The sequence below is a fragment of the Engystomops pustulosus genome, chromosome 6 (genome assembly GCF_040894005.1).
Source record: "Engystomops pustulosus chromosome 6, aEngPut4.maternal, whole genome shotgun sequence".
NCBI classification, from domain to species: domain Eukaryota; kingdom Metazoa; phylum Chordata; class Amphibia; order Anura; family Leptodactylidae; genus Engystomops; species Engystomops pustulosus.
In genome coordinates this window covers 189,487,430-189,508,216 of record NC_092416.1, presented here as the reverse complement: position 1 = coordinate 189,508,216, position 20,787 = coordinate 189,487,430, and the positions used below count along the sequence as shown (strand labels likewise).

At 43.1% G+C, this 20,787-nt stretch overlaps 2 protein-coding genes across 6 annotated transcripts in view; one reads left to right on the top strand and one right to left on the bottom strand.

Moving 5' to 3' along the window:
- LOC140065200 (ATP-binding cassette sub-family A member 9-like) overlaps positions 1–15,199 on the top strand; it is a 74,850-nt gene extending 59,651 nt beyond the window's left edge. For 3 of the 4 annotated variants that reach the window (XM_072112795.1, XM_072112794.1, XM_072112793.1), the window contains 11 exons: positions 3,803–3,920; positions 4,041–4,132; positions 5,644–5,798; positions 6,015–6,090; positions 6,327–6,421; positions 6,510–6,629; positions 6,923–7,063; positions 7,143–7,222; positions 7,973–8,028; positions 14,446–14,539; positions 14,931–15,198. In XM_072112795.1, the coding sequence (XP_071968896.1) occupies positions 3,803–3,920; positions 4,041–4,132; positions 5,644–5,798; positions 6,015–6,090; positions 6,327–6,421; positions 6,510–6,629; positions 6,923–7,063; positions 7,143–7,222; positions 7,973–8,028; positions 14,446–14,535 (1,023 nt within the window). In that variant the 3' untranslated portion in view covers positions 14,536–14,539; positions 14,931–15,198. Of the gene's footprint in view, positions 1–3,802; positions 3,921–4,040; positions 4,133–5,643; positions 5,799–6,014; positions 6,091–6,326; positions 6,422–6,509; positions 6,630–6,922; positions 7,064–7,142; positions 7,223–7,972; positions 8,029–14,445; positions 14,540–14,930 lie in introns of all 4 variants that reach the window. The other variant, XM_072112797.1, reaches the window with a different exon arrangement.
- LOC140065199 (ABC-type organic anion transporter ABCA8-like) overlaps positions 1–20,787 on the bottom strand; it is a 261,107-nt gene that overhangs the window by 226,244 nt on the left and 14,076 nt on the right. Inside the window, exons 2-3 of one of the 2 annotated variants that reach the window (XM_072112790.1) lie at positions 19,605–19,698; positions 14,906–14,998 (exon numbers count right to left, since the gene is read on the bottom strand). The gene's annotated coding sequence lies outside the window, so the exon portion shown is untranslated. The remainder of the gene's footprint in view (positions 1–14,905; positions 14,999–19,604; positions 19,699–20,787) is intronic. The other variant, XM_072112791.1, reaches the window with a different exon arrangement.

Below are 20,787 nucleotides of genomic sequence, written 5' to 3'. Positions count from 1 at the left end.
GTAATGACATCATTTCGCTGCCAGCGCGGGGATGCTTACCGTCCTGTGCGCTGCAGTGATCAGAGTGACAGCAGGCAGTGTCAGCGCCCTGCTCTGTCATGGCTGTTAGCATTATCGGAGCGCAGCTCCGATACTGCTAACAGCCATGACAACCAGGTGTGGACAGTGGTTGTCCGCACCTGGCAGTGGTTGGGAGGATGGGGCGCGTGCCAGCAGTGAGGGCTCTGCGTGCCCTCTCTGGCACGCGTGCCATAGGTTCGCCATCGCTGGTCTATGACCTCTGTTCCCTGTTCCTGGCTGCTCGTCCTGCTGGCATCTCCCTTCTCCTGCATGGTCTATGACCTCTGCTCTCTGGTCTTGGCTGGTTGTCCTGCTGCCATCACCCCTCTCCAACATGGTCTATGACCTCTGCTCCCTGTTCTTCGCTGCTTGTCCTGCTGCCATCACCCCTCTCCAGCATGGTCTATGACCTCTGCTCCCTGTTCTTGGCTGCTTGTCCTGCTGCCAGCTCTCTCTCCAGCATGGTCTATGACCTCTGCTCCCTGATCCTGGCTGCTCGTCCTGCTGGCATCTCCCTTCTCCAGCATGGTCTATGACCTCTGTTCCCTGTTCCTGGCTGCTTGTCCTGCTGCCATCACCCCTCTCCAACATTGTCTATGACCTGTTCCCTGTTCCTGGCTGCTTGTCCTGCTGCCATCACCCCTCTCCAACATGGTCTATGACCTCTGCTCCCTGTTCTTCGCTGCTTGTCCTGCTGCCATCACCCCTCTCCAGCATGGTCTATGACCTCTGCTCCCTGTTCTTGGCTGCTTGTCCTGCTGCCAGCTCTCTCCAGCATGGTCTATGACCTCTGCTCTCTGGTCTTGGCTGCTTGTCCTGCTGTCTTCTCTCCTCTCCAGCATGGTCTATGACCCCTGCTCCCTGTTCTTGGCTGCTTGTCCTGCTGCCAGCTCTCTCTCCAGCATGGTCTATGACCTCTACTCTCTGTTCCTGGCTGCTTGTCCTGCCACCATCTCTTCTCTCCAGCATGGTCTATGACCTGCTCCCTCTTGTCAGCTGATTGTCCTGCTGCAATCACTGATCTCCAGCATGGTCTATGACCTCTGCTCCATGTTCCTGGCTACTTCTCATGCTACCATCTCTCCTCTTCAACATGGTCTGTGACCTCTGCTCCCTGATCATGGCTGCTTACCCTGCTGTCTTCTCTCCTCTCCAGCATGGTCTATGAGTCCTGTTCCCTGTTCTCGGCTGCTTCTCCTGCTACCAACTCTCCTCTTCAGGATGGTTTATGACCCCTGCTCCCTGATCCTGGCTGCTTGTCCTGCTGACATCTCTTCTCTCCAGCATGGTCTATGAGCCCTGATTCCTGTTCTCGGCTGCTTCTCCTGCTACCAACTCTCCTCTTCACAATAGTCTATGACCCCTGCTCCCTGATCTTGGCTGCTTGTCCTGCTGCCAGCTCTCCTCTCCAGCATGGTCTATGACCTGTGCTCCCTGATCCTGGCTGCTTGTCCTGCTGCCTTCTCTCCTCTCCAGCATGGTCTATGACCTGTGCTCCCTGATCCTGGCTGCTTGTCCTGCTGCCAAATTTTCTCTCCAGCATGGTCTATGACCTCTGCTCCCTGTTCTTGGCTGGTTGTCCTGCTGCGACACTCTCTCCAGCATGGTCCATGACCTCTGCTCCCTGTTCCTGGGTGCGTCTCCTGCTACCAACTCTCCTATACAGCATGATCTATGACCCCTGCTCCCTGTTCTACTGTCATCTCTCCTATTCAGCATGGTCTATGACCCCTGGTCCTGGCTGCCTGTACTGCTGCCATCTCACCTCTCCAGCATGGTCTATGACCTGCTCCCTCTTGTTGGCTGCTTGTCCTGCTGTAATCACTCCTCTCCAGCATGGTCTATGAGCCCTGCTCCCTCTTGTCGAGTGACTGTCCTGCTGCCTTCTCTCCTCTCCAGCATGGTCTATGACCTCTGCTTCCTGTTCCTGGCTGCTTGTCCTGCTGGCATCTCTTCTCTCCAGCATGGTCTATGACTTCTGCTCCCTGTTTGTGGCTGCTTGTCCTGCTGCCATCTCTTCTCTCCAGCATCATCTATGACTTCTGCCTCCTGTTCTTGGTTGCTTGTCCTGCTGTTATCTCTCTTCTCCAGCATGGTCTGTGACCCCTGCTCCTGGTTCTTGGCTGATGGTCCTGCTGTTATCTCCCTTCTCCTGCATGGTCTATGACCCCTGCTCTCTGTTCTTGGCTGGTTGTCCTGCTGTCATCTCCCTTCTCCAGCATGGTCTATGACCTCTGCTCTCTGTTCTTGGCTGGTTGTCCTGCTGTTATCTCTCTTCTCTAGTATGGTCTGTGACCCCTGCTCTCTGTTCTTGGCTGATGGTCCTGCTATCTCACTTCTCCAGCATGGTCTATGACCCCTGCTCTCTGTTCTTGGCTGGTTGTCCTGCTGCTATCTCCCTTCTCCGGCATGGTCTATGACCCCTGCTCTCTGTTCTTGGCTGATTGTCCTCCTGATATCGCCCGTCTCCAGCATGGTCTATGACCCCTGCTCTCTGTTCTTGGCTGGTTGTCCTGCTGCTATCTCCCTTCTCCAGCATGGTCTATGACCCCTGCTCTCTGTTCTTGGCTGGTTGTCCTGCTGCTATCTCCCTTCTCCGGCATGGTCTATGACCCCTGCTCTCTGTTCTTGGCTGGTTGTCCTGCTGCTATCTCCCTTCTCCAGCATGGTCTATGACCCCTGCTCTCTGTTCTTGGCTGGTTGTCCTGCTGCTATCTCCCTTCTCCGGCATGGTCTATGACCCCTGCTCTCTGTTCTTGGCTGATGGTCCTGCTGATATCTCCCTTCTCCGGCATGGTCTATGACCCCTGCTCTCTGTTCTTGGCTGATGGTCCTGCTGATATCTCCCTTCTCCGGCATTGTCTATGACCCCTGCTCTCTGTTCTTGGCTGATGGTCCTGCTGATATCTCCCTTCTCCGGCATTGTCTATGACCCCTGCTCTCTGTTCTTGGCTGGTTGTCCTGCTGCTATCTCCCTTCTCCAGCATGGTCTATGACCCCTGCTCTCTGTTCTTGGCTGGTTGTCCTGCTGCTATCTCCCTTCTCCAGCATGGTCTATGACCCCTGCTCTCTGTTCTTGGCTGGTTGTCCTGCTGCTATCTCCCTTCTCCGGCATGGTCTATGACCCCTGCTCTCTGTTCTTGGCTGGTTGTCCTGCTGCTATCTCCCTTCTCCGGCATGGTCTATGAGCCCTGCTCTCTGTTCTTGGCTGGTTGTCCTGCTGCTATCTCCCTTCCCCGGCATGGTCTATGACCCCTGCTCTCTGTTCTTGGCTGGTTGTCCTGCTGATATCTCCCTTCTCCGGCATGGTCTATGACCCCTGCTCTCTGTTCTTGGCTGGTTGTCCTGCGGCTATCTCCCTTCTCCGGCATGGTCTATGACCCCTGCTCTCTGTTCTTGGCTGGTTGTCCTGCGGCTATCTCCCTTCTCCGGCATGGTCTATGACCCCTGCTCTCTGTTCTTGGCTGGTTGTCCTGCTGATATCTCCCTTCTCCGGCATGGTCTATGACCCCTGCTCTCTGTTCTTGGCTGGTTGTCCTGCGGCTATCTCCCTTCTCCGGCATGGTCTATGACCCCTGCTCTCTGTTCTTGGCTGCTTGTCCTGCTGCTATCTCCCTTCTCCGGCATGGTCTATGACCCCTGCTCCCTGTTCTTGGCTGGTTGTCCTGTTGCCATCTTTCTGGTGGTTTTATAATATTGATAACTGCTGAGATTTGCAGAACTGCACATTTATTTCTTTTAGAAACCGGTCATCCTTGTGGACAGTCTACGTAAAGAATTCAAGGTCAAAAGCAAAACTTTATGTCTGAAAAATCCAAACGCAATCGGAACCAGACACATCTCATTCCATGTAAAAAAGGGTGAGTTCTCTAAGAGCAACTCTGCAGAATGAGCAGGGTTTACCATCTTTAAGATAAATATCAGATTGTGGGAGATCCGACACTTGGGTTATTTATCTCATGTGAATCTCCTTTCTGCAGGTGAAGTTCTTGGATTACTGGGGCCAAATGGTGCTGGCAAAACAACATCTATTTTGATGATTGCTGGGGAGCTGGAACCAACAGCTGGGGAGGTAAGTAGACATGTCCTGCCTATCCCAGGGCATTACATCTGTACATCTTGGGTAAATTATATTGAAAAATTTCTTTTCTCTTTAATGCATACTCTGCACCCCATCTTTACAGAAAAAATGTTTGTAAATATCACATAGTGATGAGTATTCGGCCCCCGGTGATGAGTATTCGGCCCCCGGTGATGAGTATTCGGCCCCCGGTGATGAGTATTCGGCCCCCGGTGATGAGTATTCGGCCCCCGGTGATGAGTATTCGGCCCCCGGTGATGAGTATTCGGCCCCCGGTGATGAGTATTCAGCCCCCGGTGATGAGTATTCAGCCCCCGGTGATGAGTATTCAGCCCCCGGTGATGAGTATTCAGCCCCTGGTGATGAGGAGTATTTAGCCCCTGGTGATGAGTATTCAGCCCCTGGTGATAATTATTCAGCCCCTTTGTTGGGGGTTGAGTAGAAGCAGCTTTGGATCTGGTGCAGCTAGGAGTCTTCTTGGGAAGATGCTACAAGTTTCTCCCCCTGGATTTGGGGTCCTCTGTGTTCTCCATGCAGAATCTCTCCAGTTCCGTCAGGTTGGATGGTGAACATTGGTGGAGGCCATTTTCAGGTCTCTCCAGAGATGCTCCATTAGGTTTAGGTCCAGGCTCTGGCTGAGCCGGTCAGGAATGGTCACAGAGAAGTTCTCAAGCCTCTGCTTTGTTATTGTAGCTTGTGCTTAGGGTCAGTGTCTTGTTGGAAGGTTCGGCACAGTCTGAGGTCCAGAGCATCTGGAGGAGGTTCTTATCCAGGATATCTCTGTACTTGGCCGCAATTATCTTTTCTTCCATTACACCCAGTGGTCAGGTCTCCCCCATGGCATGAGGCTGCCCCCCATGTGTCACTGCTGGGATTGTATTTGGCAGGTGATGAGCGGCGCCGGGTTTTCTCCACTGCTTAGAATTATCAGCAGAAAGTCCAATCTTCATCTCATCAGCGCAGAGAATCTTATTCCTCAAAGCCCGGGATCCTTCATTTGTTTTGCACACTGTATGCGGCAGGGATCTTGGGGTTCTTCTTTAGCTATCAACAAAGGATCTTCTCCCACAAATTCTTAGTTTGGCTGGATGGCCAGGTCGAAGAAGAGTTGTGGTCACTACAAACTACTTGGATGTAAGGATTATGGAGGCCACTGTGGTCTTAGGAAACTTCAGCGCTGCAGAAATTCTTTTGTAACCTTGGCCAGATCTGTGCTTTGCCACTATTCTGTCTCTGAGCACCTTGGGCAGTTGCTTAGGCCTCATGATTCTCATGTGCTCTGACATGCACTGTGAGCTGTGAGGTGTTATATAGACAGGTGAGCGCCTTTCCTAATCAATTCCAATCAGTTTAATTAAGCACAACTGGGCCACAATAAAGGAGTAGGTCTTTATTTATGCCCCTATTTATGCCCCCAAAACCACAATCTTGAAGGCAGGGAAATGCAAGGATGAAATGCTCGTGTTCTATTGACCTTGAGCTACAAACTGTGCCCCTTACAGGTAATTCTGCATAGTACAGCTGACTCCTTAGCACTTCTAGGGTACTGTCCTCAGTCCAGTCCTCTGTGGCCTCGCCTCACGGTGGCTGAACACTTGGAGATCTATGCAGCCGTTACTGGAATAAAAAGAGATGATGCTGACCAAGCCATAAAGAGGTAAGAAGATGAGAGGTCAGTGGGCAGTCATTGGCCCCTGAAACTTCACCTAGTTATCTTATGTCTATTAGTCTCTGGTTAGACAGTGACTTGTGAATGTGTGACATTACAAATTATTCTGGAAAAAGAAGGCAACAAGTGATTAAATGTGATGTCCTATGTCGTGTGACTCGTGGCCATGTAGTCCTGGATGTATTCATCTATCTCTATCCTTAGGGTGTCCCAGGCATTGGAACTCAGAGAACATCTCAGTAAACCTGCCAAAACATTATCAGCCGGGGTGTCCAGAAAAGTGAGTGCTCATTTTATTATCAATATCTTGATATCACAGCTGAGGGTGTGTTACAAATGCATCCAGACAATCACAAATCTTCCCCCTGTCCTGATATGTTTGCTACAATGTATCATTGAGTTACAGTAAGTGTATCCTGGAGCAAAAGACAGGTCTGCAGGTCCAGATGAATAATATATATTCTTTCTGAGGTGCCGGTTGGGGTCCTGTCACAATCCTATCAATTTCCCTCTTAGCTTTGCTTTGCCATCAGCATGCTGGGAAACCCAACCATCGCTCTCCTGGATGAACCGTCCACCGGTCTGGACCCCAAAGGACAACAGAGACTGTGGTGAGTCCTGAGGTACATGGACATGTTTGTGGGTGCATCTTCCACCCCTGGAGTTCTGGGCTGATATTGGGGGTCTTCTCTCTTACAGGAGAGCCATCCGAGCAGCTTTCCAGAACAAGGAAAGAGGAGCCATCCTGACAACGCACTACATGGAGGAGGCCGAGGCCGTGTGTGACCGGGTCGCCATCATGGTGTCTGGAAAGCTCCGGTAACGGGGGTCAGAGGTCACCCCCACATCACAATTACCGCCCCCGGGTGGAGGGGATGTACAGTGCTCACTGCATGTCTCTGATAAGGGGTCTCCAATCACCATAGTAATTAGATAAATGCCCTTATATGATGCTGCTGAAGTGCTGTGCCATGCACTGGATGTGGCCTGCAGTGTAAAGAATGGAGGGTTTCTGCAGCTCACATCTGTGTATATACAGGAGACATTATACTGACATGTATATATATATACACTGAGGGGTAACCTCCATCCAATCACCGCTGTGTCTCCAGGTGCATCGGCTCCATCCAGCAGCTGAAGAGTAAGTTTGGGAAAGGTTACCTCCTGGAGATCAAGGTGAAGGATTCCCAGCGGGTGGAGGAGATTCACCAGGAGATCAGCCGGATCTTCCCGCAGGCGGAGCGACAGGACAGGTAATGAGCGGACACTCACCCTCCATCCTACAGTCACATCAGTCACATGCAGGGGGCGACTTCTACTTCTCCTCCACAGATTCTCCTCACTGCTGGTCTATAAGATCCCTATGGAGAACGTCCAGTCCTTATCTCAGGCTTTCTCTCAGCTGGAGGAAGGTAAGAGACGGCTCTGTTTATTGAGTCTACACCCAGGGACTGTAGAATGAAGACTTCTCGAGCGATCTCATCTTATCAGTCTTGGGTTTGGCTCCTCATACAAGTCTCTGGGGGGATTTCTGGAGGGGATTTGGAGATGCATGTGGTTTCCCCGCCAGAAAACTGTTGGGGAAGTCATAATCTCCCCCTCTATGTCTAGCTCATGGCTGCCTCACTAGAGATGTTATTTAGTCCTGAAGATGTGACAAGCTTGCCATACACATTACACCAGTGTTGCCAAAACTAACCAATGACAAATGACAACTTGGATTCGGATGCACTGATGGGCTGGGTGTGCATGTGTGTAGGGATGTTTAGATGCTGAGGCAGCTGGGCTGGGTGTGCATGTGTGTAGGGATGTTTAGGTGCTGAGGCAGCTGGGCTGGGTGTGCATGTGTGTAGGGATGTTTAGGTGCTGAGGCAGCTGGGCTGGGTGTGCATGTGTGTAGGGATGTTTAGATGCTGAGGCAGCTGGGCTGGGTGTGCATGTGTGTAGGGATGTTTAGGTGATGAGGCAGCTGGGCTGGGTGTGCATGTGTGTAGGGATGTAGCTGGGCCTCAGCTTTAGAATAATAAGCCCTGTTCAGACTGTAGAGAGCCTCGTACCTTTGTGATTAGGGACATCCTGCGCCTCTGTGTGTCTCCTGCAGGTGATCTGCCTGATCTTCCTGCTCTCTGATGATGATTGACTATTGTATCTTCATTTTACAGCCAAGCGAGCCCATGACATTGAGGAGTACAGCTTCTCCCAGCCCACGCTGGAGCAGGTACCAGGATAAGAATGCAGTGCATTGTGGGAGGTGTGGACGGGACATCTCATGTTTGGTTTGCACAAGATCATTTATAATGAGCAACCAGTTATGTCTACAGCAAAAACATGAAGGAGAGAGTAAACTTAGGAAATTAGACTTTTTCAAAAATTTGTATACAGACCCTGTGCCATACTGAGCTGAGCAATAAGCATATTGTCACCACAGCAGATATTATACCGTAACGTATATATTACAGCACCTATTATACGGTATATATTACAGCACCTATTATACGGTATATATACAGCATCTATTATATGGTATATATTACAGCACCTATTATACGGTATATATACAGCATCTATTATATGGTATATATTACAGCACCTATTATACGGTATATATACAGCATCTATTATATGGTATATATTACATGCACCTATTATACGGTATATATTACAGCACCTATTATACGGTATATATTACAGCACCTATTATATGGTATATATTACAGCACCTATTATACGGTATATATACAGCATCTATTATATGGTATATATTACAGCATCTATTATATGGTATATATTACAGCACCTATTATACGGTATATATTACATGCACCTGTTATACGGTATATATTACAGCACCTATTATACGGTATATATTACATGCACCTATTATATGGTATATATTACATGCACCTATTATACGGTATATATTACATGCACCTATTATATGGTATATATTACAGCACCTATTATACGGTATATATTACATGCACCTATTATACGGTATATATTACAGCACCTATTATACGGTATATATTACAGCACCTATTATATGGTATATATACAGCATCTATTATATGGTATATATTACAGCACCTATTATATGGTATATATTACATGCACCTATTATATGGTATATATTACATGCACCTATTATATGGTATATATTACATGCACCTATTATATGGTATATATTACATGCACCTATTATACGGTATATATTACAGCACCTATTATATGGTATATATTACATGCACCTATTATATGGTATATATTACATGCACCTATTATACGGTATATATTACAGCACCTATTATATGGTATATATTACAGCACCTATTATATGGTATATATTACATGCACCTATTATATGGTATATATTACATGCACCTATTATATGGTATATATTACATGCACCTATTATATGGTATATATTACATGCACCTATTATATGGTATATATTACATGCACCTATTATACGGTATATATTACAGCACCTATTATATGGTATATATTACATGCACCTGTTATATGGTATATATTACATGCACCTATTATATGGTATATATTACAGCACCTATTATATGGTATATATTACAGCACCTATTATATGGTATATATTACAGCACATATTATATGGTATATATTACAGCACCTATTATACGGTATATATTACATGCACCTATTATATGGTATATATTACATGCACCTATTATATGGTATATATTACAGCACCTATTATATGGTATATATTACAGCACCTATTATACGGTATATATTACATGCACCTATTATACGGTATATAGTACAGCACCTATTATACGGTATAGATTACAGCACCTATTATACGGTATATATTACAGCACCTATTATACGGTATATATTACAGCACCTATTATACGGTATATATTACATGCACCTATTATACGGTATATAGTACAGCACCTATTATATGGTATATAGTACAGCATCTATTATACGGTATATAGTACAGCACCTATTATATGGTATATAGTACAGCACCTATTATATGGTATATATTACATGCACCTATTATACGGTATATATTACATGCACCTATTATACGGTATATATTACATGCACCTATTATACGGTATATATTACATGCACCTATTATACGGTATATATTACAGCACCTATTATATGGTATATATTACAGCATCTATTATACGGTATATATTACATGCACCTATTATACGGTATATATTACAGCACCTATTATACGGTATATATTACAGCACCTATTATATGGTATATATTACAGCACCTATTATACGGTATATATTACATGCACCTATTATACGGTATATATACAGCATCTATTATATGGTATATATTACATGCACCTGTTATACGGTATATATTACAGCACCTATTATACGGTATATATTACATGCACCTATTATATGGTATATATTACATGCACCTATTATACGGTATATATTACATGCACCTATTATATGGTATATATTACAGCACCTATTATACGGTATATATTACATGCACCTATTATACGGTATATATTACAGCACCTATTATACGGTATATATTACAGCACCTATTATATGGTATATATACAGCATCTATTATATGGTATATATTACAGCATCTATTATATGGTATATATTACATGCACCTATTATATGGTATATATTACATGCACCTGTTATATGGTATATATTACATGCACCTGTTATATGGTATATATTACATGCACCTATTATATGGTATATATTACAGCACCTATTATATGGTATATATTACAGCACCTATTATACGGTATATATTACATGCACCTATTATATGGTATATATTACATGCACCTATTATATGGTATATATTACAGCACCTATTATATGGTATATATTACAGCACCTATTATATGGTATATATTACAGCACCTATTATACGGTATATATTACATGCACCTATTATACGGTATATAGTACAGCACCTATTATACGGTATATATTACAGCACCTATTATACGGTATATATTACAGCACCTATTATACGGTATATATTACATGCACCTATTATACGGTATATAGTACAGCACCTATTATATGGTATATAGTACAGCATCTATTATACGGTATATAGTACAGCACCTATTATATGGTATATAGTACAGCACCTATTATATGGTATATATTACATGCACCTATTATACGGTATATATTACATGCACCTATTATACGGTATATATTACATGCACCTATTATACGGTATATATTACATGCACCTATTATACAGTATATATTACAGCACCTATTATATGGTATATATTACAGCACCTATTATACAGTATATATTACAGCACCTATTATACGGTATATATTACATGCACCTATTATACGGTATATATTACATGCACCTATTATACGGTATATATTACAGCACCTATTATACGGTATATATTACAGCACCTATTATATGGTATATATTACAGCATCTATTATACGGTATATATTACATGCACCTATTATACGGTATATATTACAGCACCTATTATACGGTATATATTACAGCACCTATTATATGGTATATATTACATGCACCTGTTATACAGTATATATTACATGCACCTGTTATACGGTATATATTACAGCACCTATTATATGGTATATATTACAGCACCTGTTATATGGTATATATTACAGCATCTATTATATGGTATATATTACAGCACCTGTTATACAGTATATATTACATGCACCTATTATATGGTATATATTACATGCACCTATTATACGGTATATATTACAGCACCTATTATATGGTATATATCACAGCATCTATTATATGGTATATATTACAGCACCTGTTATATGGTATATATTACAGCACCTGTTATATGGTATATATTACATGCACCTATTATATGGTATATATTACATGCACCTATTATACGGTATATATTACATGCACCTATTATACAGTATATATTACAGCACCTATTATATGGTATATATTACATGCACCTATTATATGGTATATATTACAGCACCTATTATATGGTATATATTACATGCACCTATTATACGGTATATATTACATGCACCTATTATATGGTATATATTACAGCACCTATTATACGGTATATATTACATGCACCTATTATACGGTATATATTACAGCACCTATTATACGGTATATATTACATGCACCTATTATATGGTATATATTACAGCACCTATTATACGGTATATATTACATGCACCTATTATACGGTATATATTACATGCACCTATTATACGGTATATATTACAGCACCTATTATATGTTATATATTACATGCACCTATTATATGGTATATATTACAGCACCTATTATATGGTATATATTACATGCACCTATTATACGGTATATATTACATGCACCTATTATACGGTATATATTACAGCACCTATTATACGGTATATATTACAGCACCTATTATATGGTATATATTACAGCATCTATTATACGGTATATATTACAGCACCTGTTATACAGTATATATTACATGCACCTATTATATGGTATATATTACAGCACCTATTATATGGTATATATCACAGCATCTATTATATGGTATATATTACAGCACCTGTTATATGGTATATATTACATGCACCTATTATATGGTATATATTACAGCATCTATTATATGGTATATATTACATGCACCTATTATACGGTATATATTACACCACCTATTATACGGTATATATTACATGCACCTATTATACGGTATATATTACAGCACCTATTATATGGTATATATTACATGCACCTATTATACGGTATATATTACATGCACCTATTATATGGTATATATTACAGCACCTATTATACGGTATATATTACAGCACCTATTATATGGTATATATTACAGCATCTATTATATGGTATATATTACAGCACCTGTTATACAGTATATATTACATGCACCTATTATATGGTATATATTACAGCACCTATTATATGGTATATATCACAGCATCTATTATATGGTATATATTACAGCACCTATTATACGGTATATATTACATGCACCTGTTATATGGTATATATTACATGCACCTATTATATGGTATATATTACAGCATCTATTATATGGTATATATTACATGCACCTATTATACGGTATATATTACACCACCTATTATACGGTATATATTACATGCACCTATTATACGGTATATATTACAGCACCTATTATATGGTATATATTACATGCACCTATTATACGGTATATATTACATGCACCTATTATATGGTATATATTACAGCACCTATTATACGGTATATATTACAGCACCTATTATATGGTATATATTACAGCACCTGTTATATGGTATATATTACAGCATCTATTATATGGTATATATTACAGCACCTATTATATGGTATATATTACAGCACCTATTATATGGTATATATTACAGCACCTATTATATGGTATATATTACAGCACCTGTTATATGGTATATATTACAGCATCTATTATATGGTATATATTACAGCACCTGTTATACAGTATATATTACATGCACCTATTATATGGTATATATTACAGCACCTGTTATACGGTATATATTACAGCACCTATTATATGGTATATATCACAGCATCTATTATATGGTATATATTACAGCACCTGTTATATGGTATATATTACAGCACCTGTTATATGGTATATATTACATGCACCTATTATATGGTATATATTACAGCATCTATTATATGGTATATATTACATGCACCTATTATATGGTATATATTACATGCACCTATTATACGGTATATATTACATGCACCTATTATATGGTATATATTACAGCACCTATTATACGGTATATATTACATGCACCTATTATATGGTATATATTACAGCACCTATTATACGGTATATATTACATGCACCTATTATACGGTATATATTACAGCACCTATTATACGGTATATATTACATGCACCTATTATATGGTATATATTACAGCACCTATTATACGGTATATATTACATGCACCTATTATACGGTATATATTACATGCACCTATTATACGGTATATATTACAGCACCTATTATATGTTATATATTACATGCACCTATTATATGGTATATATTACATGCACCTATTATACGGTATATATTACATGCACCTATTATACGGTATATATTACAGCACCTATTATATGGTATATATTACATGCACCTATTATACGGTATATATTACAGCACCTATTATATGGTATATATTACAGCATCTATTATATGGTATATATTACAGCACCTATTATATGGTATATATTACAGCACCTGTTATACGGTATATATTACAGCACCTATTATATGGTATATATTACAGCACCTATTATATGGTATATATTACAGCACCTATTATATGGTATATATTACAGCACCTATTATACGGTATATATTACAGCACCTATTATACGGTATATATTACAGCACCTATTATATGGTATATATTACAGCACCTATTATATGGTATATATGGCAGATGTGATGTCTTACAGCCTGAGATTCTGTAGATGTGACTATGATACCAACATCAGTGGGAAACAATAATAGAACTAATGCAAATGATTCATTTTGCTAAATTTTCCATAGGTTTTCCTGGAGTTGGCCAAAGACCAGGAGGATCACAGCTGCCAGGAGGCTGCGGGTACATGGAGGTTCCTGCGGAAAGCGCATGTCTGACCCGGTAATAATATACATCCTTCTTACTTAAAGGGAACCTGTCTTAATAATAGCAAACTGTATCCAAGGAATGTATCTGACCACAGGATGTAGCAGGCGTGTGGCAGGGGTCAGGACAGCCCTGATGGGCCCTAATAATAATGAACTTTATTTACATAGAGGGGAGCATTAGGTGTTTATTGTTTTAGCCCCCCGCCAGCCATATATAGCTTGAAGAACCCCTTTCAAGAGCAGAATCTCCACTATAATAGACATATCCCTTGTGTTTCCAACAATCCAGAATAGTGATTCATCTAACACCAAGTCCCTCAATAACAGGGGATTTGCAGGACTCACTTAACAATACGATCCCTGCGTGCAGGACACTTACCCCACTGGTCACGTCTGTGTTTCAGGATCTCTCCTAATCGTCTCCTCAATCGCAGCAGCCAGAAGATGAAGAAGAGAAATTCGCTGCCGTGTCCTGCAATGTAGGAAAAAGAGACTGAGACATGGATGGATGCAGAAACCCCAAGCATGTATAGCATGCCGAGAATACACAGAACTACCTGCAACATGTATACTATCTGCCTTATCTGCCACACCGGCCTTTCTATGGCTTCACAAGCTGCTGGATACACATGTGTTAAAGCCTCATTGACTGTTATGTGTGTCTGACTGCGAGAAGTTACATGAGGATTATACACAGACGTCATGCTGGGACTTGTAGTTGTCACATTATCTCTAGTACTGTACACAGACGTCATGCTGGGACTTGTAGTTGTCGCATTATCTCTTGTACTGTACACAGACGTCATGCTGGGACTTGTAGTTGTCACATTATCTCCTGCACTGTACACAGACGTCATGCTGGGACTTGTAGTTGTCGCATTATCTCTTGTACTGTACACAGACGTCATGCTGGGACTTGTAGTTGTAGCATTATCTCTAGTACTGTACACAGACGTCATGCTGGGACTTGTAGTTGTCGCATTATCTCTTGCACTGTACACAGACGTCATGCTGGGACTTGTAGTTGTCGCATTATCTCTTGCACTGTACACAGACGTCATGCTGGGACTTGTAGTTGTCGCATTATCTCTTGCACTGTACACAGACGCCATGCTGGGACTTGTAGTTGTCGCATTATCTCCTGCACTGTACACAGACGTCATGCTGGGACTTGTAGTTGTCGCATTATCTCTTGCACTGTACACAGACGTCATGCTGGGACTTGTAGTTGTCACATTATCTCTAGTACTGTACACAGACGTCATGCTGGGACTTGTAGTTGTCGCATTATCTCTAGTACTGTACACAGACGTCATGCTGGGACTTGTAGTTGTAGCATTATCTCTTATACTGTACACAGACGTCATGCTGGGACTTGTAGTTGTCGCATTATCTCTTGTACTGTACACAGACGTCATGCTGGGACTTGTAGTTGTAGCATTATCTCTTGTACTGTACACAGACGTCATGCTGGGACTTGTAGTTGTCGCATTATCTCTAGTACTGTACACAGACGTCATGCTGGGACTTGTAGTTGTAGCATTATCTCTTGTACTGTACACAGACGTCATGCTGGGACTTGTAGTTGTAGCATTATCTCTAGTACTGTACACAGACGTCATGCTGGGACTTGTAGTTGTCGCATTATCTCTTGTACTGTACACAGACGTCATGCTGGGACTTGTAGTTGTAGCATTATCTCTTGTACTGTACACAGACGCCATGCTGGGACTTGTAGTTGTCGCATTATCTCTTGTACTGTACACAGACGTCATGCTGGGACTTGTAGTTGTAGCATTATCTCTTGTACTGTACACAGACGTCATGCTGGGACTAGTAGTTGTAGCATTATCTCTAGTACTGTACACAGACGTCATGCTGGGACTTGTAGTTGTCACATTATCTCTTGTACTGTACACAGACGTCATGCTGGGACTTGTAGTTGTAGCATTATCTCTTGTACTGTACACAGACGTCATGCTGGGACTTGTAGTTGTCGCATTATCTCTTGCACTGTACACAGACGTCATGCTGGGACTTGTAGTTGTAGCATTATCTCTTGTACTGTACACAGACGTCATGCTGGGACTTGTAGTTGTCGCATTATCTCTTGCACTGTACACAGACGTCATGCTGGGACTTGTAGTTGTAGCATTATCTCTTGTACTGTACACAGACGTCATGCTGGGACTTGTAGTTGTAGCATTATCTCTTGTACTGTACACAGACGTCATGCTGGGACTTGTAGTTGTCGCATTATCTCTTGTACTGTACACAGATGCCATGCTGGGACTTGTAGTTGTAGCATTATCTCTTGTACTGTACACAGACGTCATGCTGGGACTTGTAGTTGTCGCATTATCTCTTGTACTGTACACAGACGTCATGCTGGGACTTGTAGTTGTCGCATTATCTCTTGTACTGTACACAGACGTCATGCTGGGACTTGTAGTTGTAGCATTATCTCTTGTACTGTACACAGACGTCATGCTGGGACTTGTAGTTGTCGCATTATCTCTTGTACTGTACACAGACGTCATGCTGGGACTTGTAGTTGTCGCATTATCTCTAGTACTGTACACAGACGTCATGCTGGGACTTGTAGTTCTTAGCCTGCAATCCCCTTCCTCAGGCAGCTGTATGTGATAAATGGTGTTTTTCCTGCTGATTTAAGAGTTTTTCATCTTTTTCCGCTTTATCATGGAGTAAAGTTAATACACAGCAGAGACGACGCACCCACACAGCTCCGGGGGCTTTGTTATAGCAGCCCTCCCCTCTGCTCTAGAAAACTTCTAGGTGAATACTACGGAAGTCACTTTAAGGTGAGTTGCTGTGGTACAGCTCATTGTGCAGAGGTAACAGCACAGCAGTGTGAGGACATGCCCCAGAGCATTTGGAGATGCTTCAATCCTGGAATCTAAATCCATATATCACAGTCCCGCTGCTACTAACATACACACATAAAGCTTTGATTACACATCTCTCCAGGGACAGTACATAACACTGGCTGCAGAGAGCACAGCAGTGTGAGGTCTGATTGCACATCTCTATAGGGGCAATACCTAACACTGGCTGCAGAGAGCACAGAGCACAGCAGTGTGAGGTCTGATTACACATCTCTCCAGGGACAATACATAACACTGGCTGCAGAAAGCACAGAGCACAGCAGTGTGAGGTCTGATTACACATCTCTCCAGGGACAATACATAGCACTGGCTGCAGAGAGCACAGAGCACAGCAGTGTGAGGTCTGATTACACATCTCTATAGGGGCAATACCTAACACTGGCTGCAGAGAGCACAGAGCACAGCAGTGTGAGGTCTGATTACACATCTCTCCAGGGACAATACATAACACTGGCTGCAGAGAGCACAGAGCACAGCAGTGTGAGGTCTGATTACACATCTCTCCAGGGACAGTACATAACACTGGCTGCAGAGAGCACAGAGCACAGCAGTGTGAGGTCTGATTACACATCTCTCCAGGGACAGTACATAACACTGGCTGCAGAGAGCACAGAGCACAGCAGTGTGAGGTCTGATTACACATCTCTCCAGGGACAATACATAACACTGGCTGCAGAGAGCACAGAGCACAGCAGTGTGAGGTATAATTACACATCTCTTCAGGGACAGTACATAACACTGGCTGCAGAGAGCACAGAAGTGTGAGGTCTGATTACACATCTCTATAGGGACAATACCTAACACTGGCTGCAGAGAGTACAGAGCTCAGCAGTGTGAGGTCTGATTACACATCTCTCCATGGACAATACATAACACTGGCTGCAGAGTGCAGAGAGCACAGAGCACAGCAGTGTGAGGTCTGATTACACATCTCTCCAGGGACAATACATAACACTGGCTGCAGAGAGCACAGAGCACAGCAGTGTGAGGTCTGATTACACATCTCTCCAGGGACAATACATAACACTGGCTCCAGAGAGCACAGAGCACAGCAGTGTGAGGTCTGATTACACATCTCTCCAGGGACAATACATAACACTGGCTGCAGAGAGCACAGAGCACAGCAGTGTGAGGTCTGATTACACATCTCTCCAGGGACAATACATAACACTGGCTGCAGAGAGCACAGAGCACAGCAGTGTGAGGTCTGATTACACATCTCTCCAGGGACAATACATAACACTGGCTGCACAGAGCACAGAGCACAGCAGTGTGAGGTCTGATTACACATCTCTCCAGGGACAATACATAACACTGGCTGCAGAGAGCACAGAGCTCAGCAGTGTGAGGTCTGATTACACATCTCTCCAGGGACAATACATAACACTGGCTGCAGAGAGCACAGAGCACAGCAGTGTGAGGTCTGATTACACATCTCTCCAGGGACAATACATAACACTGGCTGCAGAGTGCAGAGAGCACAGAGCACAGCAGTGTGAGGTCTGATTACACATCTCTCCAGGGACAATACATAACACTGGCTGCAGAGAGCACAGAGCACAGCAGTGTGAGGTCTGATTACACATCTCTCCAGGGACAATACATAACACTGGCTGCAGAGAGCACAGAGCACAGCAGTGTGAGGTCTGATTACACATCTCTCAAGGGACAATACATAACACTGGCTGCAGGGAGCACAGAGCACAGCAGTGTGAGGTCTGATTACACATCTCTCCAGGGACAATACATAACACTGGCTGCAGGGAGCACAGAGCACAGCAGTGTGAGGTCTGATTACACATCTCTCCAGGGACAATACATAACACTGGCTGCAGAGAGCACAGGGCACAGCAGTGTGAGGTCTGATTACACATCTCTCCAGGGACAATACCCAACACTGGCTGCAGAGGGTTGACCAAATGTTCAATGAGTTTTTACCCAACAAACCCCCAAATAATTGATCTAAGGCCTCATGCAGACGACTGTGTGTACTTTGCTAACCGTCAGACATTGGCTCCGAGAATTTGATAGAAAATGAATACAACCTACACTAGACTCTGTGGTGTGGACAGTCAGCTTGCTGCCCCGTGCAGTGACGAAGCCCAATGGAGCCTGGAAAACGTACATAAGAAATGTATTCTAAGGTCCTCTGATCTGTGCGGAAGAACTTACCTCACACACAAATAAAGAAACTGTTTCTGCTCAGGTCGTATACTCCAGCACTGGACCACGATGGAGGAAGAACTTGGTCCGGTCTCGAGGCAAACTTGTAGGAAAAAGGAAAAGTCCAATAGTTTATTAGGAAAACGTGTTAAAAACAAAGTGTTTACTAGAAAAGGCGGGTGACACAAACAATCATCCTTACTCAAACATAACATACACAGATTAAGGGCACATTCACACGTGGGCATACCGCCGTGTGCTGGAGTGGAGGAGGAGGTGACCCCTCCTCCCTCCATAATAAAACAGCGGCACACGGCACATTCCAAAAAAGATAGAGCATGTACGGCACAGATCGGGCAGCCATTGCCATCTATGGGGACGTATATGCGGCTGCAAATTTGCGCCCGCATGTACGTCCCCATAAACGGCCGCGTGAATGAGCCTTAAGAAGGGGAGAAGTTCCTGGTCCAGGGCAGGTAGACGCTCCGTCACACGTGGAGATCAGAATTGAAGGAAATATGAACAAATCATGAGAAATGAACAGAGCACAGAACATGTATAGGAGGGAAGAATACACAGGTAAGTATACATGTAAAGTGATTTTGGGAAATTTAGGGCTTGTGGATGTGGTGTATATTGTGACAGGGCCGGTTTATGGGGAGGGCTCCAGAAGCATGAGCCCCGGGGCCTCCACCAGCAATGTCCAGTGGTGCATGGGACTGGCGGACGACTACCAGGAAGAGACAGTTAAGCTGCTATTGTCAAGGAAATATTATTCTTGAATGTGTAAGATTTGTTGAACTATTGGGCAATTACAAACTTTGTAGAAATATATGGCATCCATTGAAGCGTCCAGGCCTCATTTACAACATCCTGGACATACTTACAACCTGATAAACTCTGACCTGCAGAATGTTCTCTGGTGACCTCAAAAGCCATTTGGTCACCTCTCCTCTGCACCTACCCCCACCCCTGCATCTAGGAATTTGGGAACAAAGAACTGTTTAAATATTCTTGGACTCTCCCCCCTCATTAACATTTTGCCCAATCGTGAATGACCCTCTGGACTAATTAATGAATGGGCAGTTCTGAAATCTGAACCAAACTGTAAAGATATAAAACAATATGAAATCCAAGAATTGGTGTTCACATTTTGGGGGCTGCTTGACAAGCTGAATGTGTCCCTTATTTC